Here is a 17465-nt window from a genome sequence, read left to right on the forward strand (position 1 = left end):
ATCCTTTAGTCCCACCAAAGGATTTAAGAATTGGGTGTGCTATTTTCAAACATCATAAGAAAATTGATTTTTCCATCCAAAAAACCTGAAAAGCTCTAGTTGCCATCACAGGATTTGTTTCACTGACTGAAGTGCAAGTAACCAACAATGAATACAATTAGGATGATCTCCTGACTTCATCTTCAGTCTGTCAATTGCTGAAATGATAACAAATCTAAGAGTAAACAAAACAGTAAATCTCTCCCGCTATTAGACAAGTTCTCATCTATTGATAAATCTACATAATCTTCCTTGCTCTAGGCAGCAATCTAGGCATTGCAGACATATCCTCATAAAAATCTAAGGAGGAAAGGATTTTTCAAGGCATGTACTGCAGTCATTCAAAGTAGACTTAGGGCAGCCAGCCATTATTTTTATTTTTTTAATACAAATTGAAAAGTAAGAAATTGGTAATTTAGGAAAACAACTTTTTATAAAGAAGTTTTAATAAAGAAGAACAATGTTAACTAAGCAAAATAAAACATATTTTCAAATTCTAACAACTGGTCTTAGTAAAATAGCAAGTGAAACATCAGCTCAAAAAAATCCTCAAAGAGAAGTAGTGCCTTAGAGAAAGACAATAATTCTTGAAATTACAGTCAGAAACATCAGCTGATGTTCATACACAACATCTTGTGTTCCAGGAATTTATTACTGTTTCAAGAGTCTGTAAAAACTTACGCTATTAAACCCACAGAGACAAATTCTCAGTTAACTTAAGCCTCAGTTATATTCAGCTCAGCAGAGCAACGTTGATTTACCTCAAATGAGAATTTACATATCGTAATTTCAAATATTTCCCCTGGTACAGAGTAGGCAAAGATACAAATTCATAAGTATACAGCAGAATTTGGTATCTGGCCAGCTTTTTAACCCCATTTAAAAACACAGAGTAACCCTACAAATTCTTATGCATCTGCTATACCAGAGGGGTCTAAGTTAAAAATCAATAAATTGAGCACAGAGAGCAACATTTGCAAGATAAAAGAAATATAACATAGGCATTAAAACCCAACCCAACCCAAAACAAAAAAGCCAAGATGTGTCAGTTACTATGTAGAGCAAGCTTACCTGTCAGTGCTTTTCCTCACACTATCATTTTGCAGTAAGCAAAATGACTTTAAAATGGAGATTAAAGTAAAGAAACCGACAACTGAGCTAAAACACAAGCTGGATGCAAGGTCTATATGACCCAAGTTTACACCTTGCACTTCTGTAGGGGAGAACAACCTGTTTTGTCTGGGTAGCACTGACCCCACTGTGGGTACTCGGCCTGGTATTAGCTCAAGGAGCAAACTTGAGAAATTCACTCCATATCCATTTATCTCTAAAACAAGTTCCTGCTGCCCTCCATGTTCACAATTAGGGCACTAATGAGCATCCCATGCCATCTTTCTCTCCCTTTTATAATTATGAAAAAAATATTACTGCTTCTGTCAACAGTGATTTTCCCAACAACTTGAACTAAATGCTTGTTGTTTCAGATACCAATTAAACCATACAAGATCTCTATAAAATTAATCAACAACAAAGTAATTCTCCCTGACATGATGAGAAAGTTCCAAAGTCCTTAACTCAATAGAACCAAAATGGCTGGATTTCAAAAAACAGGAACTGATTCTTGCCCACTGTAAAAGCTGTTTTTCTTTTGGCCTCTATCCTATTTCTGCAATGTACAACAGCTGAGGATATTTTGTGTGGTAACAGATTTACAGATCCAGTTTTCCCAGCTCTTCCTGGAACCTCCATGCTCCCTCCCACCAAATCTTTGTAGACACTGAGCCTGGTAAACGCTGGAGAACTGCAGTCAGGAATTTCATGTTGTTCAGGAATTACACTCACTGTATTCCCATGCTTTTCAAGATCCTCGTCCATCCGTATTGCATCTTATACACATATGGTGGGACTGTGAGACATAGCTGAGATCTGACTGGAAGACCTGTCCTGAATCACCATCGCTAAGGGAAAAGCCACCACACTGATCTCCTTTCTTTCCAGTTATTTATTTTATCCAGTAAATACTATGTTTCCCTGTTTTTAAAAGTTGTTTTGTGAACATTTGGTTTGTGGTTTCCACATTCATGCTAAAGCATACCATTTATGTTGCACATCTGTCTGCTGAAAGCTGCTTTTAAGAATAAGCTTCCAGCTGTAAATGGATTCCATCAGCTAACCCCTTTCCCTGCGCCAGTGTCTGGCACGATAGCCATGAAGCAGAGCTGTACAGAGCAGTACAACTGGAACACTGCACAACTACACAACGACCAGACAGATTGTAAGAGTGATAAATAAGGCTTCTAGCAGATGGAAGCTTTTTCCTACTTGCCATTTTGGGAACTGTAAAAAGCACAGCAGCAAGACTTGGTTCAGCTGTCATTAACAACCTCTGAAAAAAGGTGCTTACAAATCCCTGGGAAAAAGTCAGGGTGCTCTATGACCTTTTGCAAGTATGATTTATTGTCATCCAACTAAATTGGTTACAGAGACAAAAATAATAAATCAAATTGTGCATCAAGGTGGTCCAACATTATAAATTTTTGCAGTAAGTGAAGCAAAACCCAGGAATGGTCCTGATTACAGAAAGATTTTCTAAAAATCTGAAAGTCAGTGATAATCTGAAAGTCAGTGATCATTCTAATGTATAAGATATCATTCCTTATTCTGAAATCACTAATGCTCTATCAAAACAAACAACAAATTCAGCATTTAGCAGCTTTGTGTAATATGTCATACAGGTGGCATGTTTTTCCAATACTGGAACTAATAAAATACTGTTAACACAGATACAAGACTGCCTGATTCTTGGGAATACCAACCATCTCCAAGGTGTGGAGTTAAAGGAGTTCATCATCTCTTGTGGATCAACCTCCCAAACAAACTCATAAGCTTTAATACAGTTTTGTTTTATACAACAAAAACACCAAATCCACAATTTATATAAAAAAATGAACCGTTTAAATAATTCTTTAACATATGGCAACTATTTATGTTGAAAATTTCTCTTATTGCTTTCAAAAGCTGCAGAAAGAACAGTATCTAAGAACGGAGGAGTACAATAATACATTTGGTGATAAGTTACAGTGTTTACTAAGTTTCAACAGATAAGCAAGGTAATGTGCAGTTTCTTATGAACCCACAGTTGCTGGAGTAAGTTGCATCCACCAGTAGCTAGAAAATAGAATGAATTAGTGAATACCATGAATTTTATTTATAATAGGCATAATCCATGAATGAAAACACGCTCAACCAAAAAAACCATTTCATTTTAATGTCATTCCTTTGCATAGCACCATCTGATTCTAGCCCTTGCAAGATGTATTCAGATATGTGGAGAAGCTGGATTTCATCCTTCTCTCTAGTATATATGCACTGTGGGCCAAGTTTTGCACTCCTCTTCACCTTGCCCCCTCTGAGCTGTATAACAAAAAAATGCTGTATTGAACTAAGTAAGATATGCCAAAAGTTTCCTGCTCTGCCAAGCAGGTCATTTGGAGAGACAACACAAGAGATTCACACAAAAGCAGATGCAAGGACATTAATAACTAGGAGTATGCTAAGCAGTATAGCTGCACTTTTCCACAGCGCACTACCCTTACTAGGTCTGATTCCAGAGTGCAAGAGGAAAAAAAGTCTTGTTCTCAGTCAAGGAAAAGATACATAAGTAGGACACAATGTTTATGGGGAGTGTATGATTTATCATTTAAAAGCTTTTTAGAATGGACTGTTTTCCTATTCATCAGAGATTTTTTTAATAAAGAGAAAAACAGGACATTGAATAAGGACTTGAAGACAAGGGACCATATAGAAAACCTAAACAGGACTGTAAACACCCGAGGGAAAGAAGGGGGCATGGAAAGGGGGGAGGTCTTTGTTAGGCTGGGGTTTCGGAAGGGGTTTGTTAGTTTGTTTTGAGACCAGCACTGGACCTTTGTGCAACCTGAAAGCTGTCCCTGGTTGGGGCCCTGGTTCTGGCTCCATGAATCAGTGTTCCTTTCTGCACAGTGATCTGGTTTCAACACTAAACTGGCAGACAGTAAGGGGACTGTGTTTGCAACCACTACATCCTTCAGGAGCCAGATTTTAAAAGAAAGCAGCAATCTTGTTTCTAGTCCTTCAAAGAAAACTGATTGGTGGAAGAACAGATCTCTGGGATGTTTCCTTTTCAGAATTTGGGTTGGTTTTGGTCTTCCTTCCAGGCATCTAGTATTCTGAGCTCTTTATAAAGAATCTAAGTCCAGACTGCTAGATCTGTATTTTAAAAAGCATCTAAAAGAAGTAGATCAGTGCTGGCAAACTAACATATCAAGCATATCTTAGAGAACAGAGATTCAGAAAGGAATGCAATTATTTATGGTGCATTCCAGTTCCACTTGGTCTGAAGGGCACTTTATGCTACCTGGAGTCATCTCCTGAACCAGTGATGCTGTTTCATAATTCCAAATTTACATTGTACCAAAATCAGAAACTAAACATCAAGCCTGCAAATCCGGAAGTAGAGCTGTGAGTTTCTGTTCCTATGAACACTATTTCCTTGGACTTTTTTCTCTTTCTATGCTTTGTAATTTGCAAACTGAGCCAGTGTTTTAACACTGAAAGGTCTGACCTGCTACATTACTTTGACATAAGTTTATAGTGAAGGTTTTACTTTATGAAGAGATACACAAAGAAAGGAAGAGCTGGATGAGTGCTTCTCAAACTGACCTCCAAGATCATATTAAGTGATGGTTATAAAGTCATGAAATAAGAGAGCTATAACAGCAGGCAACGGCCATCAGGAAATTTTAAGACTGATCCATTGAGCTAACACAGCTTGGGGATCACTTCTGTGTATGAAAAGTAGCAGTTAAGTTGCTTGGTGCACTCTTTTTTACCATTTAGGGTAGAAATAGTGGGAAAGAAGTCCCCCAATGTCAGTTATTAAAAACAACTTGTCTTAATTACATTGCAGAATGCTAAAATAAATTTGGTACCCATCAACACAGCTGAAGTTTTGGGGAAGAAACTTACCAGAATTTGATATTTTACCAAGAAGAACTTTACAGAATATATTACGGTTTGTGAATGATGAATATATTTTTATGCGGAAATACACAGAAGTAACATCAAGACAATTTCCTTCCACTTCTTAATATACAGTTGACAGAAGTTTAGTAACTAAACCCAATTATTTAATAAAAAAGTAAGCAGGGAAAACTATACCGCTGTTGGAAACGCAGGGTCAGAGGATCATTCACAACTGGTTACATCATGCTTGCAGGTGTGTATTAGAGATTTTAAAAAGGATCTATTACTTGTTCAATGATTTTGCTTCATGCATTTAAGAAATGCCCTAGATTATTCTCAGGCATTGTTTTTCTGAAGATGATACTAAAATTCTTCAGTTTACCTTTTTGATATGGAAATCTTGATAAAGAAAATTTTATATAAGGCACTGCTCAGCCCAATGCTTCTTGTGATCAATCTCATGTATTTTAGACAGTTTAGATTGTAAGATACAAGGCAACACTTCCAGTCTGATTTCTCAATAATCATGAATCAAATAATGAGATTTGTTCTGTTTAACATCTGCTGCTTTTAATGCATTACAATTTTTAACTTTGCCTTTTGGCCTCTAATTCTTTAATTTTAGATGCTATCAATATTAGGTCATATGACAAAGTATGGGGGAATCCCCTCCACACACACACTATACAAACCCAACAGTATATTCAGATATATAACTGATATATATGCAGATCAGTCAGTATCACAGTAGTTGCCAAATATGACAATGAGCAAGCTTAATATATCCTCCATAAATTTTGCTCCTTTGCTTAGAAGCTTTTTTTTTATTTCCGCTACCCTCTTTTGTTGTTAAATGAATGTTATTTTTAGTATAAATGGTAATTACCAACAGCAAAGATAACTACAATTAACCACTCCATTCAGTGCCAAGTTTTCACAGTTAATACAAGGATAAAACACAGGAAAGGAAAAAGTTATGACAAGAACCTCATTTTCCTTGAAAAGCCAAACAGCCTTCAAATGTTAAGATTTCCTTTGGAATCAAAGCCTAGATTTTGTCTTCATATAAATGTGAACCTTGTCTTGTTGTAAGCTGCTGGCATGGTAGTCAAGTCTTAAAAAGACATATTAAATAGAAATAATTATGCTAACTTCTTTGGTAATAAATTACAGAAATTATAGTGAGGCAGAGTTCCTGGGCAAAGTGAAAAATAGTGAAAAAGCATTCATCTGCCTCTGAGACAATGAGGCTTCAAGGTAACAGAAAGAAAATTCAAATATACATCTAATCTGACATTACAGATTTTGTTTAAAATGGAAAACCTTCATAGTATTTCCTTCATGTTACATATACTACATGGATCCATTTTTAATGGGTTTTCTCTAGGACAATGCAGCACAGTTGCAGTAAAGTGCAAGCTTTTCTAAGCCACTAGTCTATCCCCCCTAGGAGTCTACCTTATCCCTGCCGCATCCAATTGTTCCAGTCATAAGCCAGTTTAACATGCCAGCTTTTGTATTAGTTTCATGCCATTACAGTGGCATGGAAGAAAAATAAAAGGGGGTGGTGACAGGATATAGACCTATCTCACATGGAAACTGCATTGTTGCCAGAGTCACAGACACAAAGAACAGACTTGAAGAATCATGGATCAGGCTTGAGTTGCAGATAGATAGGAATACAAATTATTCTGTTAATGACTGTGACACTGTGATTTGATGGAAAAAAACCCAAAAATACTCCCCATCTCTATAATATTCATTCAAAAGTGCTACATTTTTTTCCTGCTCAATTTCTGACCTATGGTTTAGTAGCTTCACAAATCAAGCCATACATATAAAATGATAAGAAAGGGATGCAATTGATTTAGTGCAAGACACTTCAGTATTTATCTGAACATAACAAACAAACAGAGGAAGATCAAAGACTCCATACACTTCTCCATAAGGCAGATGGTAGTTTTTTAAATATAAGATCTAAAATATGCTGTTTATTTCTTAAGAGGTAGAAAATATCAAAATACTAGGAAAAAATTTCTAGCTTAAAACAATCAGTTTGCTTACTTTTTAAAAAGTCTTACTGTTGCAATTTTTAGGTTAATAAAAACAAATAAAGCTATGGAAGCACAGGATTTCGTGCTCTGTATAGATTTCACTTACTGGAAAGAGAGAGAGCTTCTTCATCTACTCAGTGCTCAAGCAGTATATACAATAATCTCCTCCTCTTGCCCTGTTAGGGGCTATAAATTTGAAGGGGAAATTTTTCCCAGTGGAAAATTTTGGCGATTCCTGAATTTCTAGCACTACATTTAACCCAGTACAATTTACGTATAAGGCAGTAGAACCACCGACGCAAGCTCAGAACTACCTCTTCCATAATACTAAGAAGAAAGTTATTAGAAACAAAAGCTTATTTAAATCTTTTCTACAGGCAGCAAAAGATCATACTCAGATTCCAGCACCAGCCGGTAATCTTGTTTTAGCAATTTATACCTGCCCAGAGACAGCTGAACTACTCATTGCACTGTGGAAGCCAACCTACAGTTTGAGTTACTAAGGCTTGCACTCTGATTCCTCAGCACAGCTAGGAGATGCTGATGCTACTGCCTCCAATGCAATTTAATAAGGCATAAGTTAACTCACAGCTGATGTTATTACACGTTGAAAAAGTAGTGTAAAAGCTCCTCTTTTCCCTCTCACCATTTACATTCAGGACTATTTATTAAATATTTTATAAAAAGAAGTTAGGGTATTTATACATTCAAACAATCATTGCAATAGTCGAGTAAAGGAAACAAATTAATTATGAGATTCTAACTTAAGCACAATTTTAGAGATATGCACATTTGCACACATACACACACCCCACACATATACTATATGTGTGTGTGTATATATATATATGTGTATATATAGATATATATAGTTATATTTTACATATGTGTCTTTTGAACCAGATCCAAGAATACAGCACAGAATATCTTCACTTAGCTCCTCTTTCACCAGAGGACAGGATTGTCCAGTTTGGAAAAACCAGGTTCTTTTCTAAGGTCCATGTAGGTTCCATTGCTCACCCAGGAGTCATCATTGGATTTCCTGTCAAAGGTTAAATGAATGTCTTAAAAGTAAAGCTTATATTTTCCATATATATGCTGTGTAATGCAGTGCAGTACTATGCACAGATACCCAATCCAGCCCATGAACCAGGTGCAGTGCAACTCATTACAGCCTGCAAACAAGCCAATATAGCATGGAGAGTCGAACAGGTATGTCTGCACATTGAGAAATGCATCTCAATAACCCACCATTCACTTTCACTGTCATATGTCTGTGCTTGGTACTTAAAACTACAGTCCAGGTTTATTTCATGGTCTCAAAAGCAGCTCTGAGGGGAAACTTGACTTTTACCTGTCGAAAGATGGCTCACCATGTTTATTGCATAAAGAGAGCCTATAGCTCTCAGTCAAGAGCCAAGAAATCAGTCTGCTTTTAATCTAGTGCACAACATGTTTGGCACAACAGCTAATTATTCTTTTAAGTAAATCAAGGCTTGTGGCAGAGAGAAATCACTATTGAAAAGCCAAATGCATTAATTTATATCTGCTCTAATACTTTTGCTATATAGTAATTAAATTCTTTATTCCACTATTTAAATCTGCAGCACAAAACTCCGTTTTCAAATCCTCATTGTAAGGATTCAAATGCTGATCCTTATTCACAATTCTCATTGTGAATATACAATCACAAAGTATTAGACTGCCTCTATCCTGCTGGAAGTAATATTTGCTTCTCTTTGGTAGGTGTGATTGGCAAATGATGAGTTAGCTCACCAGCTTGTCAGATATCTAGTGGTCTGAACCATTCTCTTTTTGCACCTATTTATACCTATTTTAAACATTTCTGTGTTCCTCAGAAGTACAGTATATATCTATTCAGAAAGAATAGAATCCCAATCTGTTAAATGTGATACATAGGCCCATACAGCATTCACCTTGGCTCCAACTCTTTCACTGCAGGAGAAGAGAGAAGTTGGAGGGCAAAAGACCACATCCCCACTGGCATTCATTTTTGTCTTTCGATGGCTGAAGTCTCCTGTTTAATTAATTTACAACAGGAAGAGATAAAGTGCCCTCAGAATGATAATTCTCTCCCCATAAAATAGGGGAAACCTGTTTGAAAACAGCCCCGGAAACAGTGTGCTCCAACTCAGCACACTTCTGCAGCAGGCAATCCCACTGAATTCACCCGAAGTTCAGCAGAGATAATTAAGCTAAATCCAGCTATTTCACCTCGTTGGAAAGAATCAAAGATTCTGTCAGTCAGGCAGATTCAAATGTAGACTAAGTATCAATCGCTATCAAGGCAAAAAATTAAAAAGAAATTCAGGGATGCACTAATGAAAAAGTAATATATAATTCTGAGTTTTAACTAAGTCTGGAGTATGCTACATCACCAAAGTATAAAAAACGAGTATCTAGAAGAAACCTGGAAAAAACTGGAGCCTGCTCCATGATAATTCATAATCAGATCTATAATTAGGAATTTCAATAAATGATAGCATATGCTAAATATTATATAGTACCTGAAAAATCTAGGTTGATGCTCTAGATTGTTTTCTTCTAGCACCTTCCGTCGTTCTCTCTGTAGCTGTTCAATCCTCTGCTTTTGTATTTCAGCTCCTTCAATATTCCCTTCCTCTAGAAACCTGTAGCAGCAGTGATACGAGACAATTGGTGCTCCTGTCCCCCATCTTACGGCAGGTAGTTCACAGTGTTTCAAAGGTAAACAGCTACATCTGCAGACAACTGCACTATCAAAAAGCACTTAAAGAAAACTAACTCAAAATAGTCTGAGTTTAGGTGAAAGTGAGTATTTGGAAGATTAAGAACAATTTAAGGAAGATATTTAAGAGTTAAAACTTTTTACCTTTGGTCTGGTCTAAAACGTGTATCAGTGGATGGGAGTAATGACTTAGTTTGAAGGTCCAATTCATTTAACTCCAGTGCAAATTGAGTAAATCCATACCATTGTTCATAATCTTTAGGCATTGGATCTACAGAAGAAAAGAGTACATTCAGAATTCCAAGTAAATGTTATTATCTTTAGAATGAAAATTTCAAGCTCCCTTCAGTCATTTGTTTATCCTTGATCCACAGCCTCAGTTCTGCGGGAACAAGAGGTTTTTAATAATGTAACAAAAGAGAACATCCTCCTTGATAATTGCTCTGCAACAAGACAGATTTCTGTTCTCTCAGCTGAATCAGAGCACAACTGTGATGAAGGCCATGCTATTATCATAGTGCTTTTTCAAACTACAGTAGACAAAATCCCATGAGTTTGGGAGGAGTTCAGTTATGGTTGTCATTACAGAACTGAGTTTTGTGGGCTATCCTACAATGTTTAACACATGAAATACATGACACTTCTTTATACAAGCAGTGGAGGGGTTTGTTCCTTTTTTTTTATTTCTCTCCTGTTAGAGTCCTCAATACCTACTTCATGCTCAAATACGAAAATGAGGGAGAATGGAGAAAATGCAGGAAGCCATAGGATTAAGTTCTCCATATTACTTAAATGATGTATTCTTCTGGTCTAAATTCTAAATGCTTGACAAAAATCTAATATTCTACAGAGAAATAAAAAGAAATTGAGGCCTAGTAAAGAAATAAAAACAGTAAGCTCCTTCTCAAGCAGATCTCAGTTCCAGTACAACAGCTGTTCTGATCACTAACTTGCTCTCCATATGCAGTTTGAAGATGAAGTTGTCCCACAGTATAAACTTTCATGCCACTTCCCAAAGAGTCGATGCACAACTTTCCCAGCTTTATCCATGACACTGCCTTCAATCTCATGTGCATTTGGATTCCAATACTTAGCCTAGAATTAAAAGGAACAAGGGAAAAAAGGTGCATAAGAGCTCAAGTGTGGTTCATTTTGCCATGCCAATAGCACCACACTGTAGAGCAGTTTTCTGAAATGAAAACTATTAATTTAGGTGTGCGTTAAAATATCATATGCAAACAACTGCTGTTAGTACTATTAATCAGCTTATTAAAATACTAACATTGAGAATCGTATTTACGTGGTTTGACTTTTTTAGGGACAGTACTATGCGAAGCATAGCTGATCTTGAATTTTGCCCAATGACAGTTGACACGGACTCCTGACTTGGTTATCTACATCTTCCCCAAATTTGCAGAAGAGGAAGAGAAGGAACTGATACTTTAATCTCCCATTTAGACAATTTACAATTGAGATTTGCAGGCTCTCAGTCTTTAAAATTTGAACTCTAAACATCTACTGCAGCTCTGAAACTACATTACAGTATTTTCAAATAAGTGTTTGAAAAAAAAAATCACCCTAATGCTTCTTAGAAAGCACTAGGTATTCAGGAAAACAAATAAGAAAACTTTCCTCCTGCTGCTGAGCACCATGCTGCATAGGTACACTGAAGTAATTCCTTGTGTCTGTGTGGTCTGTTTTGTGTAAAGCACAGCCTTTCTCCAGCAAACAGACACAGAAAATGCAAGTTAAGGTAAGTCTCCTAGCATGCTTTGCAAAATTATTTCTCGGGTTAGAAATTTTAGCGTCACTTTGTATTTTCATTGATTTCCTTTATTAAGAAGAAGGCGACGACATCTATTACCAAAACCCAAATTTGATTTCAGTTCTAAGGACAATTCCTGAAGAAGTCGTATCTTGAGGCCTTGTAGTGAAGAAAAAGCTTTGAGTAACACTACAACCTACAGCTGTTGAATGAATACAACCGCAGCACATGCCAGTGGGTTAGCAGGAGGCATGTGGTAAACCACTGTCAGCAGACACCTTGTGCCTATGTCTCCCATCAAATTGAGAGTAAGTTTTCCATGATATTTCTTCCTTTCCTTTCTCCATACTTTTCCCCAACTCCAGTGAAATCACCTGAGAAAGCTATTGTTTCTCTTTCTGTCTGGCTCTGCCTAGTAAGTGGCAATTCCTTCAGAGTTAAAATTGCTCAGAATCACAGGTAATTACAGCCTGTAAACAGTAGTACTGAGCTTCATCAGAGAGCATATCCACCCACTGCTATGTCTGTTAGACAAGACACTGCCAACATTGCTGTGGTTACCTTTATGAAAGTCAGTTTGCAGTGGCAAGTGTCATCATTAAGATTTTTGATGATGATCTCTCCATAGTGTTCAATCCATCTCTGCCCACTTAAGATGTTATGGATGCAAGATGTCACCTTGTTCCATGCAAAATGGTCTTTAAAACTGTAAGGAAAAATACACACAAGAAAAATCATCTGTCATGTTCAAATGAGCTCATAAACTTGTGAAAATATTTGCAGAAAACTTGATCAAAGAAACTCAAAATACATTTTTTTTCCCTGGAGTGCCTCATTTTCTTGTTCCACACCTTCTCAAAACAATCCCTATGACAGCAATCCTGTCTCCCACAAAACCCCTTTTTGCATCTGCTATAAACTTTGATCTTTAATTCAGATTTCTCTCAATTTACTTATCCTTCTTTACCAATTTTAAGTTTCCAAAAGAAATCATTCCAATGGTTTCTACTGTCTGAAATGCCCATTTCACAGCTTGTAACACAGTGACAATGGAAAACACAAGGACATGGGCCACCAGAGTCATCTGACGACTTAGTGAGTGGAAAGAGCTTGGCTCAAGCTCTCAAGGCTGAGCCTATGTTTTTGCTTTAGGCAAGAGGAAAACTTCTCACCAGCTACTTCAAGATGCAGTTGCACACTGGAAGAGAGCAGACAGGGAGAGCTGAACAAATGCCAATAAGGTAACACAACAATCTACCTTTTATTAAAGAAGTAGGTGTTCTTATAAAACAGCTTTATAAAACATCAAGGAGAGGAAAGTTTCATGAAGACATTCTACAATTTGTTCTGGGTATGAATAGCCAAGTCACTACTGGTAAGGTAAAGGATAAACTTAGAAAGCACCAGTTTCCCCATAGCAACTGCTTCACACACATTCCATGGAGATATTGGAATCTGTCCTTACCTCCTATTCATCCCTTGCTTTCACTTACTGCTTTATAAGAGCACACACACAAAGACAGTTTTTACAGACCAGCAGATATGTGACCAATTTACCCCACAGTAACTTGTTTTTCTGCCCCTAACTATGCAGGTCATGTGGTCTATCACAAATGCTAAAAAACTGTAATTGCTCCAAAATTAACCTTAATACTAATGCTTCATTTTTCCCTATAGCCTTAGCACCTTTTCTGTACCTAATTCTATATCAAATACACAGGGATAGAAACCAGCACATATAAATCAGATTGTTTTCCAGTTCATCAGCTCATTATGAGTTCTAATATTAGTTATCTTGCTTCTGAACCCTCATTCACATCCTAAAAACCTTTCATTTCACAACTTAGGCTAGCTGCTATGAACAAAACATGGTTTATACATTACCTTTTGGATAACATCCTACGATATCACAATTTTATCCACTTAAAAGAAAAATGTATGCTTAGTCCCTTAGTTTGATGAGTGCTACATTCTTGAACTATTTTTATTCTTTTTTTTTTTTAAATTGGCAAAATAATTAATTTTTTACTCTTTCTTTGGAAAACAGATTCAATTGGAACATTAATCAACCTTTAGATCTCTGGTTCCGCAAACATGATGGATATAGGCCAAATTTTAAGGGATTTTAATTGTTGATCAATAATGGGCACTCTGACAAGCCAGCATAGGAACATTGCAGATTTTTATTAAAAAAAAACCAACCAAACAAAACCACAAACAAAACAAAACAAAAAACTATACTCAACACTTAACTACAGGGGCTGCTTACTTCCTTGGATAATAAATACCAGATATGTAACTGGTTCTATTTATCACCTACAATAATTATTTCTGCAGTGGTGATGGCTGTTGACCTCACCTACAGTCCAGGACTCCATGGTGTCAGGCTCTGTACAAATATACGTACAGGAACAACAACAACATCCCTTCCCCCAAACCCATATTCAAGCAAAATTATTTGTAGCTTCTTCTACCAAGCAGTTTTCCTCTGTGACTTTAAAATACATAAAGGTTGAAATTCAACTGAAGTATGAAAATACCAACTTTTCTTTTTTCAAGGTACACAGTAGTGATTTTTTTTTCAATGTTTGTTATGACTTTTGGAAGAGTTAGTGCTTCTGATTTATGCTTCTGGTTTTGGTTTGGCGGGGTTCTTCTTCTTCCCCTTTTCCCCCTTTTCTTTTTAAATTAAATCATAGTCACCAGTTCTCCTAAAAATCTAACAAAGCACAGCACAGCTTGTTTTCATCTGGATAAATGTGGCTTCAGTGTGTGCAAGCACATCTGTGCCTATGTGTGAACAGCAATGCACAACTGCAGCACTTACGCTGGAAGAGTTACATGTGTTGTACCAACTGGAACAATTTCCATGGACTTTCCCCAGAATTTGTTTTTCCATCTTACATCTGAAACAGGAAGAAGAAAAAAAAAAGATGGGTTTAGTCATAGGCATGGATGAATCAGTCTGTTCCTGAGTTCTACTTTATTGTCAAGAAATTCAAAATAACAAAGTGCAACATAAGTGCTCAAAGAATGTTGTGGACCTTCGAACATTGGTTGTTGGGTTTTTTGTTGTTTGCTTGTTTTGTTTGATTTTCATTATATTATTATTAAAATAGCAAAGTAACAGATGTTTAAAGTCCTCTCAAAAACTTTTTCAAAAGAAAGGAATTTGAAAAGCTATAGGCAGCATATACTTGTCTACAGTTCAGTTGCTAGTGAATGAATGCAGACATTTTCAAAAACAAAAGCAGAATTTCAAATACAAAAGTATAACAAGAACATCCACAGTGAAGAGGTCAAATAATGTTTCAAAAGGCACAAAATTACAGAGGGATTTAGTCTAACTTCCTCTGTAAGTTTAACTGTCCTTTTAAAATCTTGACTGAATCACAGAAAGACATGTCCAAGTCTCACATCATTTCTTAAAAAAAAGAAACCAAAAAGATAAGAAAACTCAATGCAAGTTTAACCAAATTTATTGAGCAAAAACACCCGGAGGAGAAAGAAACATAGAGAAGCATGGCAAAAGGGGTTTAGAGTTAAACTGGGCTAGATAATCAGATAGTAATTTTCATAATAACTTCAGAGCTCAGGGGAATAGTACCTTTCCTATATCAGACACCAGGAACTCCATTTCCTACACAATCTGAAAAAGAGGGGAAAATTCAGCTCTAGTCTCAAAAAGATGTTAGTTTAGCACAAGGAAAACAAAATCCTGTTTCCCGTGCAATTTTGGGGGGAAGCTGTTATGGTGGCTGTGAGATAGATGCTCAAACCACAGTTAGGAGATTACGGATCTACGAAGTATATATGTACAAATGATGACTGAGCCACACCAAGCTGACTACCACTGCAAAGACTGGAATGGGACGTAAGGCAGAATGGAAAAAAAAATTATCCTTTCCTTATCAGTTGAGGGAAGGACCTTTTGGGTTTTTTTCTGTTTTGAAGTTTGATGCTTACTCAGCATCTTCAGTGACAGCGATTCTGTTGTGATTCCTACACCGCCCCTATAACAGGTCCAACACTACCTAGAGTATGACATTGTTGAGCTGAATTCTGTACTGCTTTCTCTCTTCTGCAGTGGGATGGAAGAGAAAGAACAAAACAGCAAACCCTGCTGAGTTTAACAGTTTAAATGCATTACCAGACTGTTTCACATTCTATGTTCTCACAGATGGCAAAGCTGTCCCACAGTGATCAGTATATGGGAGACATCTTGGGAACCAGTGTGCAACTTAATCATGCAAGAATTTTAGGACAGCAGAGAAAAGCAAAGTGTTATTTCAAAGATATGCTCAGACTAATTCAGGCACAGATGTTGTAATAGCTGGAACTTTCTTCATTTCCATTGCTCGTGTGTCGACACTGCTTTGCAGAGTCAGCTTCCTAAGTCATGAAAAGCTACTTCCAAAATATCTGTCCCTGTCAGAACCCAGTCTTCTAGTTCACTAGAAATGATCAAGAGATTTATTGATGTTGAAACACATGAACTAAGGTCTGTTTCTGGTGGGATGACAGCACTACTCTGGCAATGTTGCTGAGTACTATCTCCTTTTCAGCTGAGAAGGTAATACAGCAAATGAAAAGATCTTTGCACACAGAAAGAACTAAATTCACTGACAACCTGCCTTTATGATTAACTTGATGTTAATCTTTCTACACATAAGTTAATATAACCCCATTACAAGAGTTCACAGCATTTAAAAATTGCCTTTGCTATGGAAAAAAGTCATGGTCTAGACCTCCTGTAAGCTCAGCTAGCCACATTCAAAAACATAACAAACAACTGCACCCTGATCGATTCTCCAGTGTTCATCAAGACCAAATCTCAGACTCTCTCTCATTAAACAGATTCTCAGCTCTAATTATTACAGCAGACCTTTTTTCTCTAAACGGAAGTGTTAAAATATTTGAGTGATAACAGTTGTCAAGATCTGTTAAACAAATCAGTCTCATTTATTTTTATTAAGACAGGCTGCTATCTAGTCTTATTTATACAGTATTCAGTTACTGAATATATTTTTGGTCATCTTAGCTTTTTGGCTAACAATGAAAGGATACTTATGTCTCTGTATTTGCTTACAAAGCAAAGAATTACATAGAATAATAAAACTCAGACTAATGGGTTCCAATTTCTGTTCATTATGGTTACATCTGTAATAACTATAATCAAGTCAGCAGAGTCAATCATAAAAAAAAGATTATAATATGGCTACATTGTGAATTGACAAACCTCTGGGTGAAGGATTTTAACTGAGTTAAAAGGCATAGTTATGTTTTGTGTACACTCCAAAATTATCTAACCACACAAGGTACTATTACTGGCTGACATCTTCACTAGCATTACACAGCAAACAAAGCTTCAACACACATTTTTTGAAACAATGTTAGGAGTTACACGGCACAAAATCTTACATACTGTAATAATGCCAGCATGTAAATGTATTTTCCCTTGCTGTTAAGCCCATTTTTGAAAATTACTTTCAGAACAGGTTTAAAAGATTTGCCAAGGTTCAGGATTTAACTTGTAGTGTTTTTCATGCTGTCTTCTAGATTGTTTGTTTTATAAATAGCTTGAGGTACAATTCTTCTTTACTAAAAAAACACACACACACCCAAAACCCCCTGATTTTTAAGAACTGCAGACATTTTTACATTAAAAGAATTATCAACATTATATATAAAAAACCAAACCAAACCAAAACACCTTGAACTGTTTTATAACAGCAGAAAATCCAAGTAAGAAGCATGCAAGTAAGTATAGGTTAACATTTCTTAATGTCATTCTAATACAATTAAAGAAGGAATTTCAACTTTTCCTAATTTCTGCATATTTTGTGTTAGACATACAACGAAAATATTATGAACA

The 17465-nt window shown here is 36.4% G+C and overlaps 1 protein-coding gene across 1 annotated transcript in view; it reads right to left on the reverse strand.

The window, feature by feature from the left end:
- Positions 1-464: 464 nt before the first annotated feature.
- OSBPL3 (oxysterol binding protein like 3) overlaps positions 465-17465 on the reverse strand; it is a 94782-nt gene continuing 77781 nt past the window's right edge. The window contains exons 19-24 of the mRNA XM_027676103.1: positions 14418-14496; positions 12152-12296; positions 10776-10920; positions 9970-10096; positions 9626-9748; positions 465-8139 (exon numbers count right to left, since the gene is read on the reverse strand). Of these exons, the coding sequence (XP_027531904.1) occupies positions 8043-8139; positions 9626-9748; positions 9970-10096; positions 10776-10920; positions 12152-12296; positions 14418-14496 (716 nt within the window). The 3' untranslated portion in view covers positions 465-8042. The remainder of the gene's footprint in view (positions 8140-9625; positions 9749-9969; positions 10097-10775; positions 10921-12151; positions 12297-14417; positions 14497-17465) is intronic.

The sequence above is a fragment of the Neopelma chrysocephalum genome, unplaced genomic scaffold (assembly GCF_003984885.1).
Source record: "Neopelma chrysocephalum unplaced genomic scaffold, ASM398488v2 Primary Assembly neopelma1_26, whole genome shotgun sequence".
In the NCBI taxonomy this organism is placed as follows: Eukaryota; Metazoa; Chordata; class Aves; order Passeriformes; family Pipridae; genus Neopelma; species Neopelma chrysocephalum.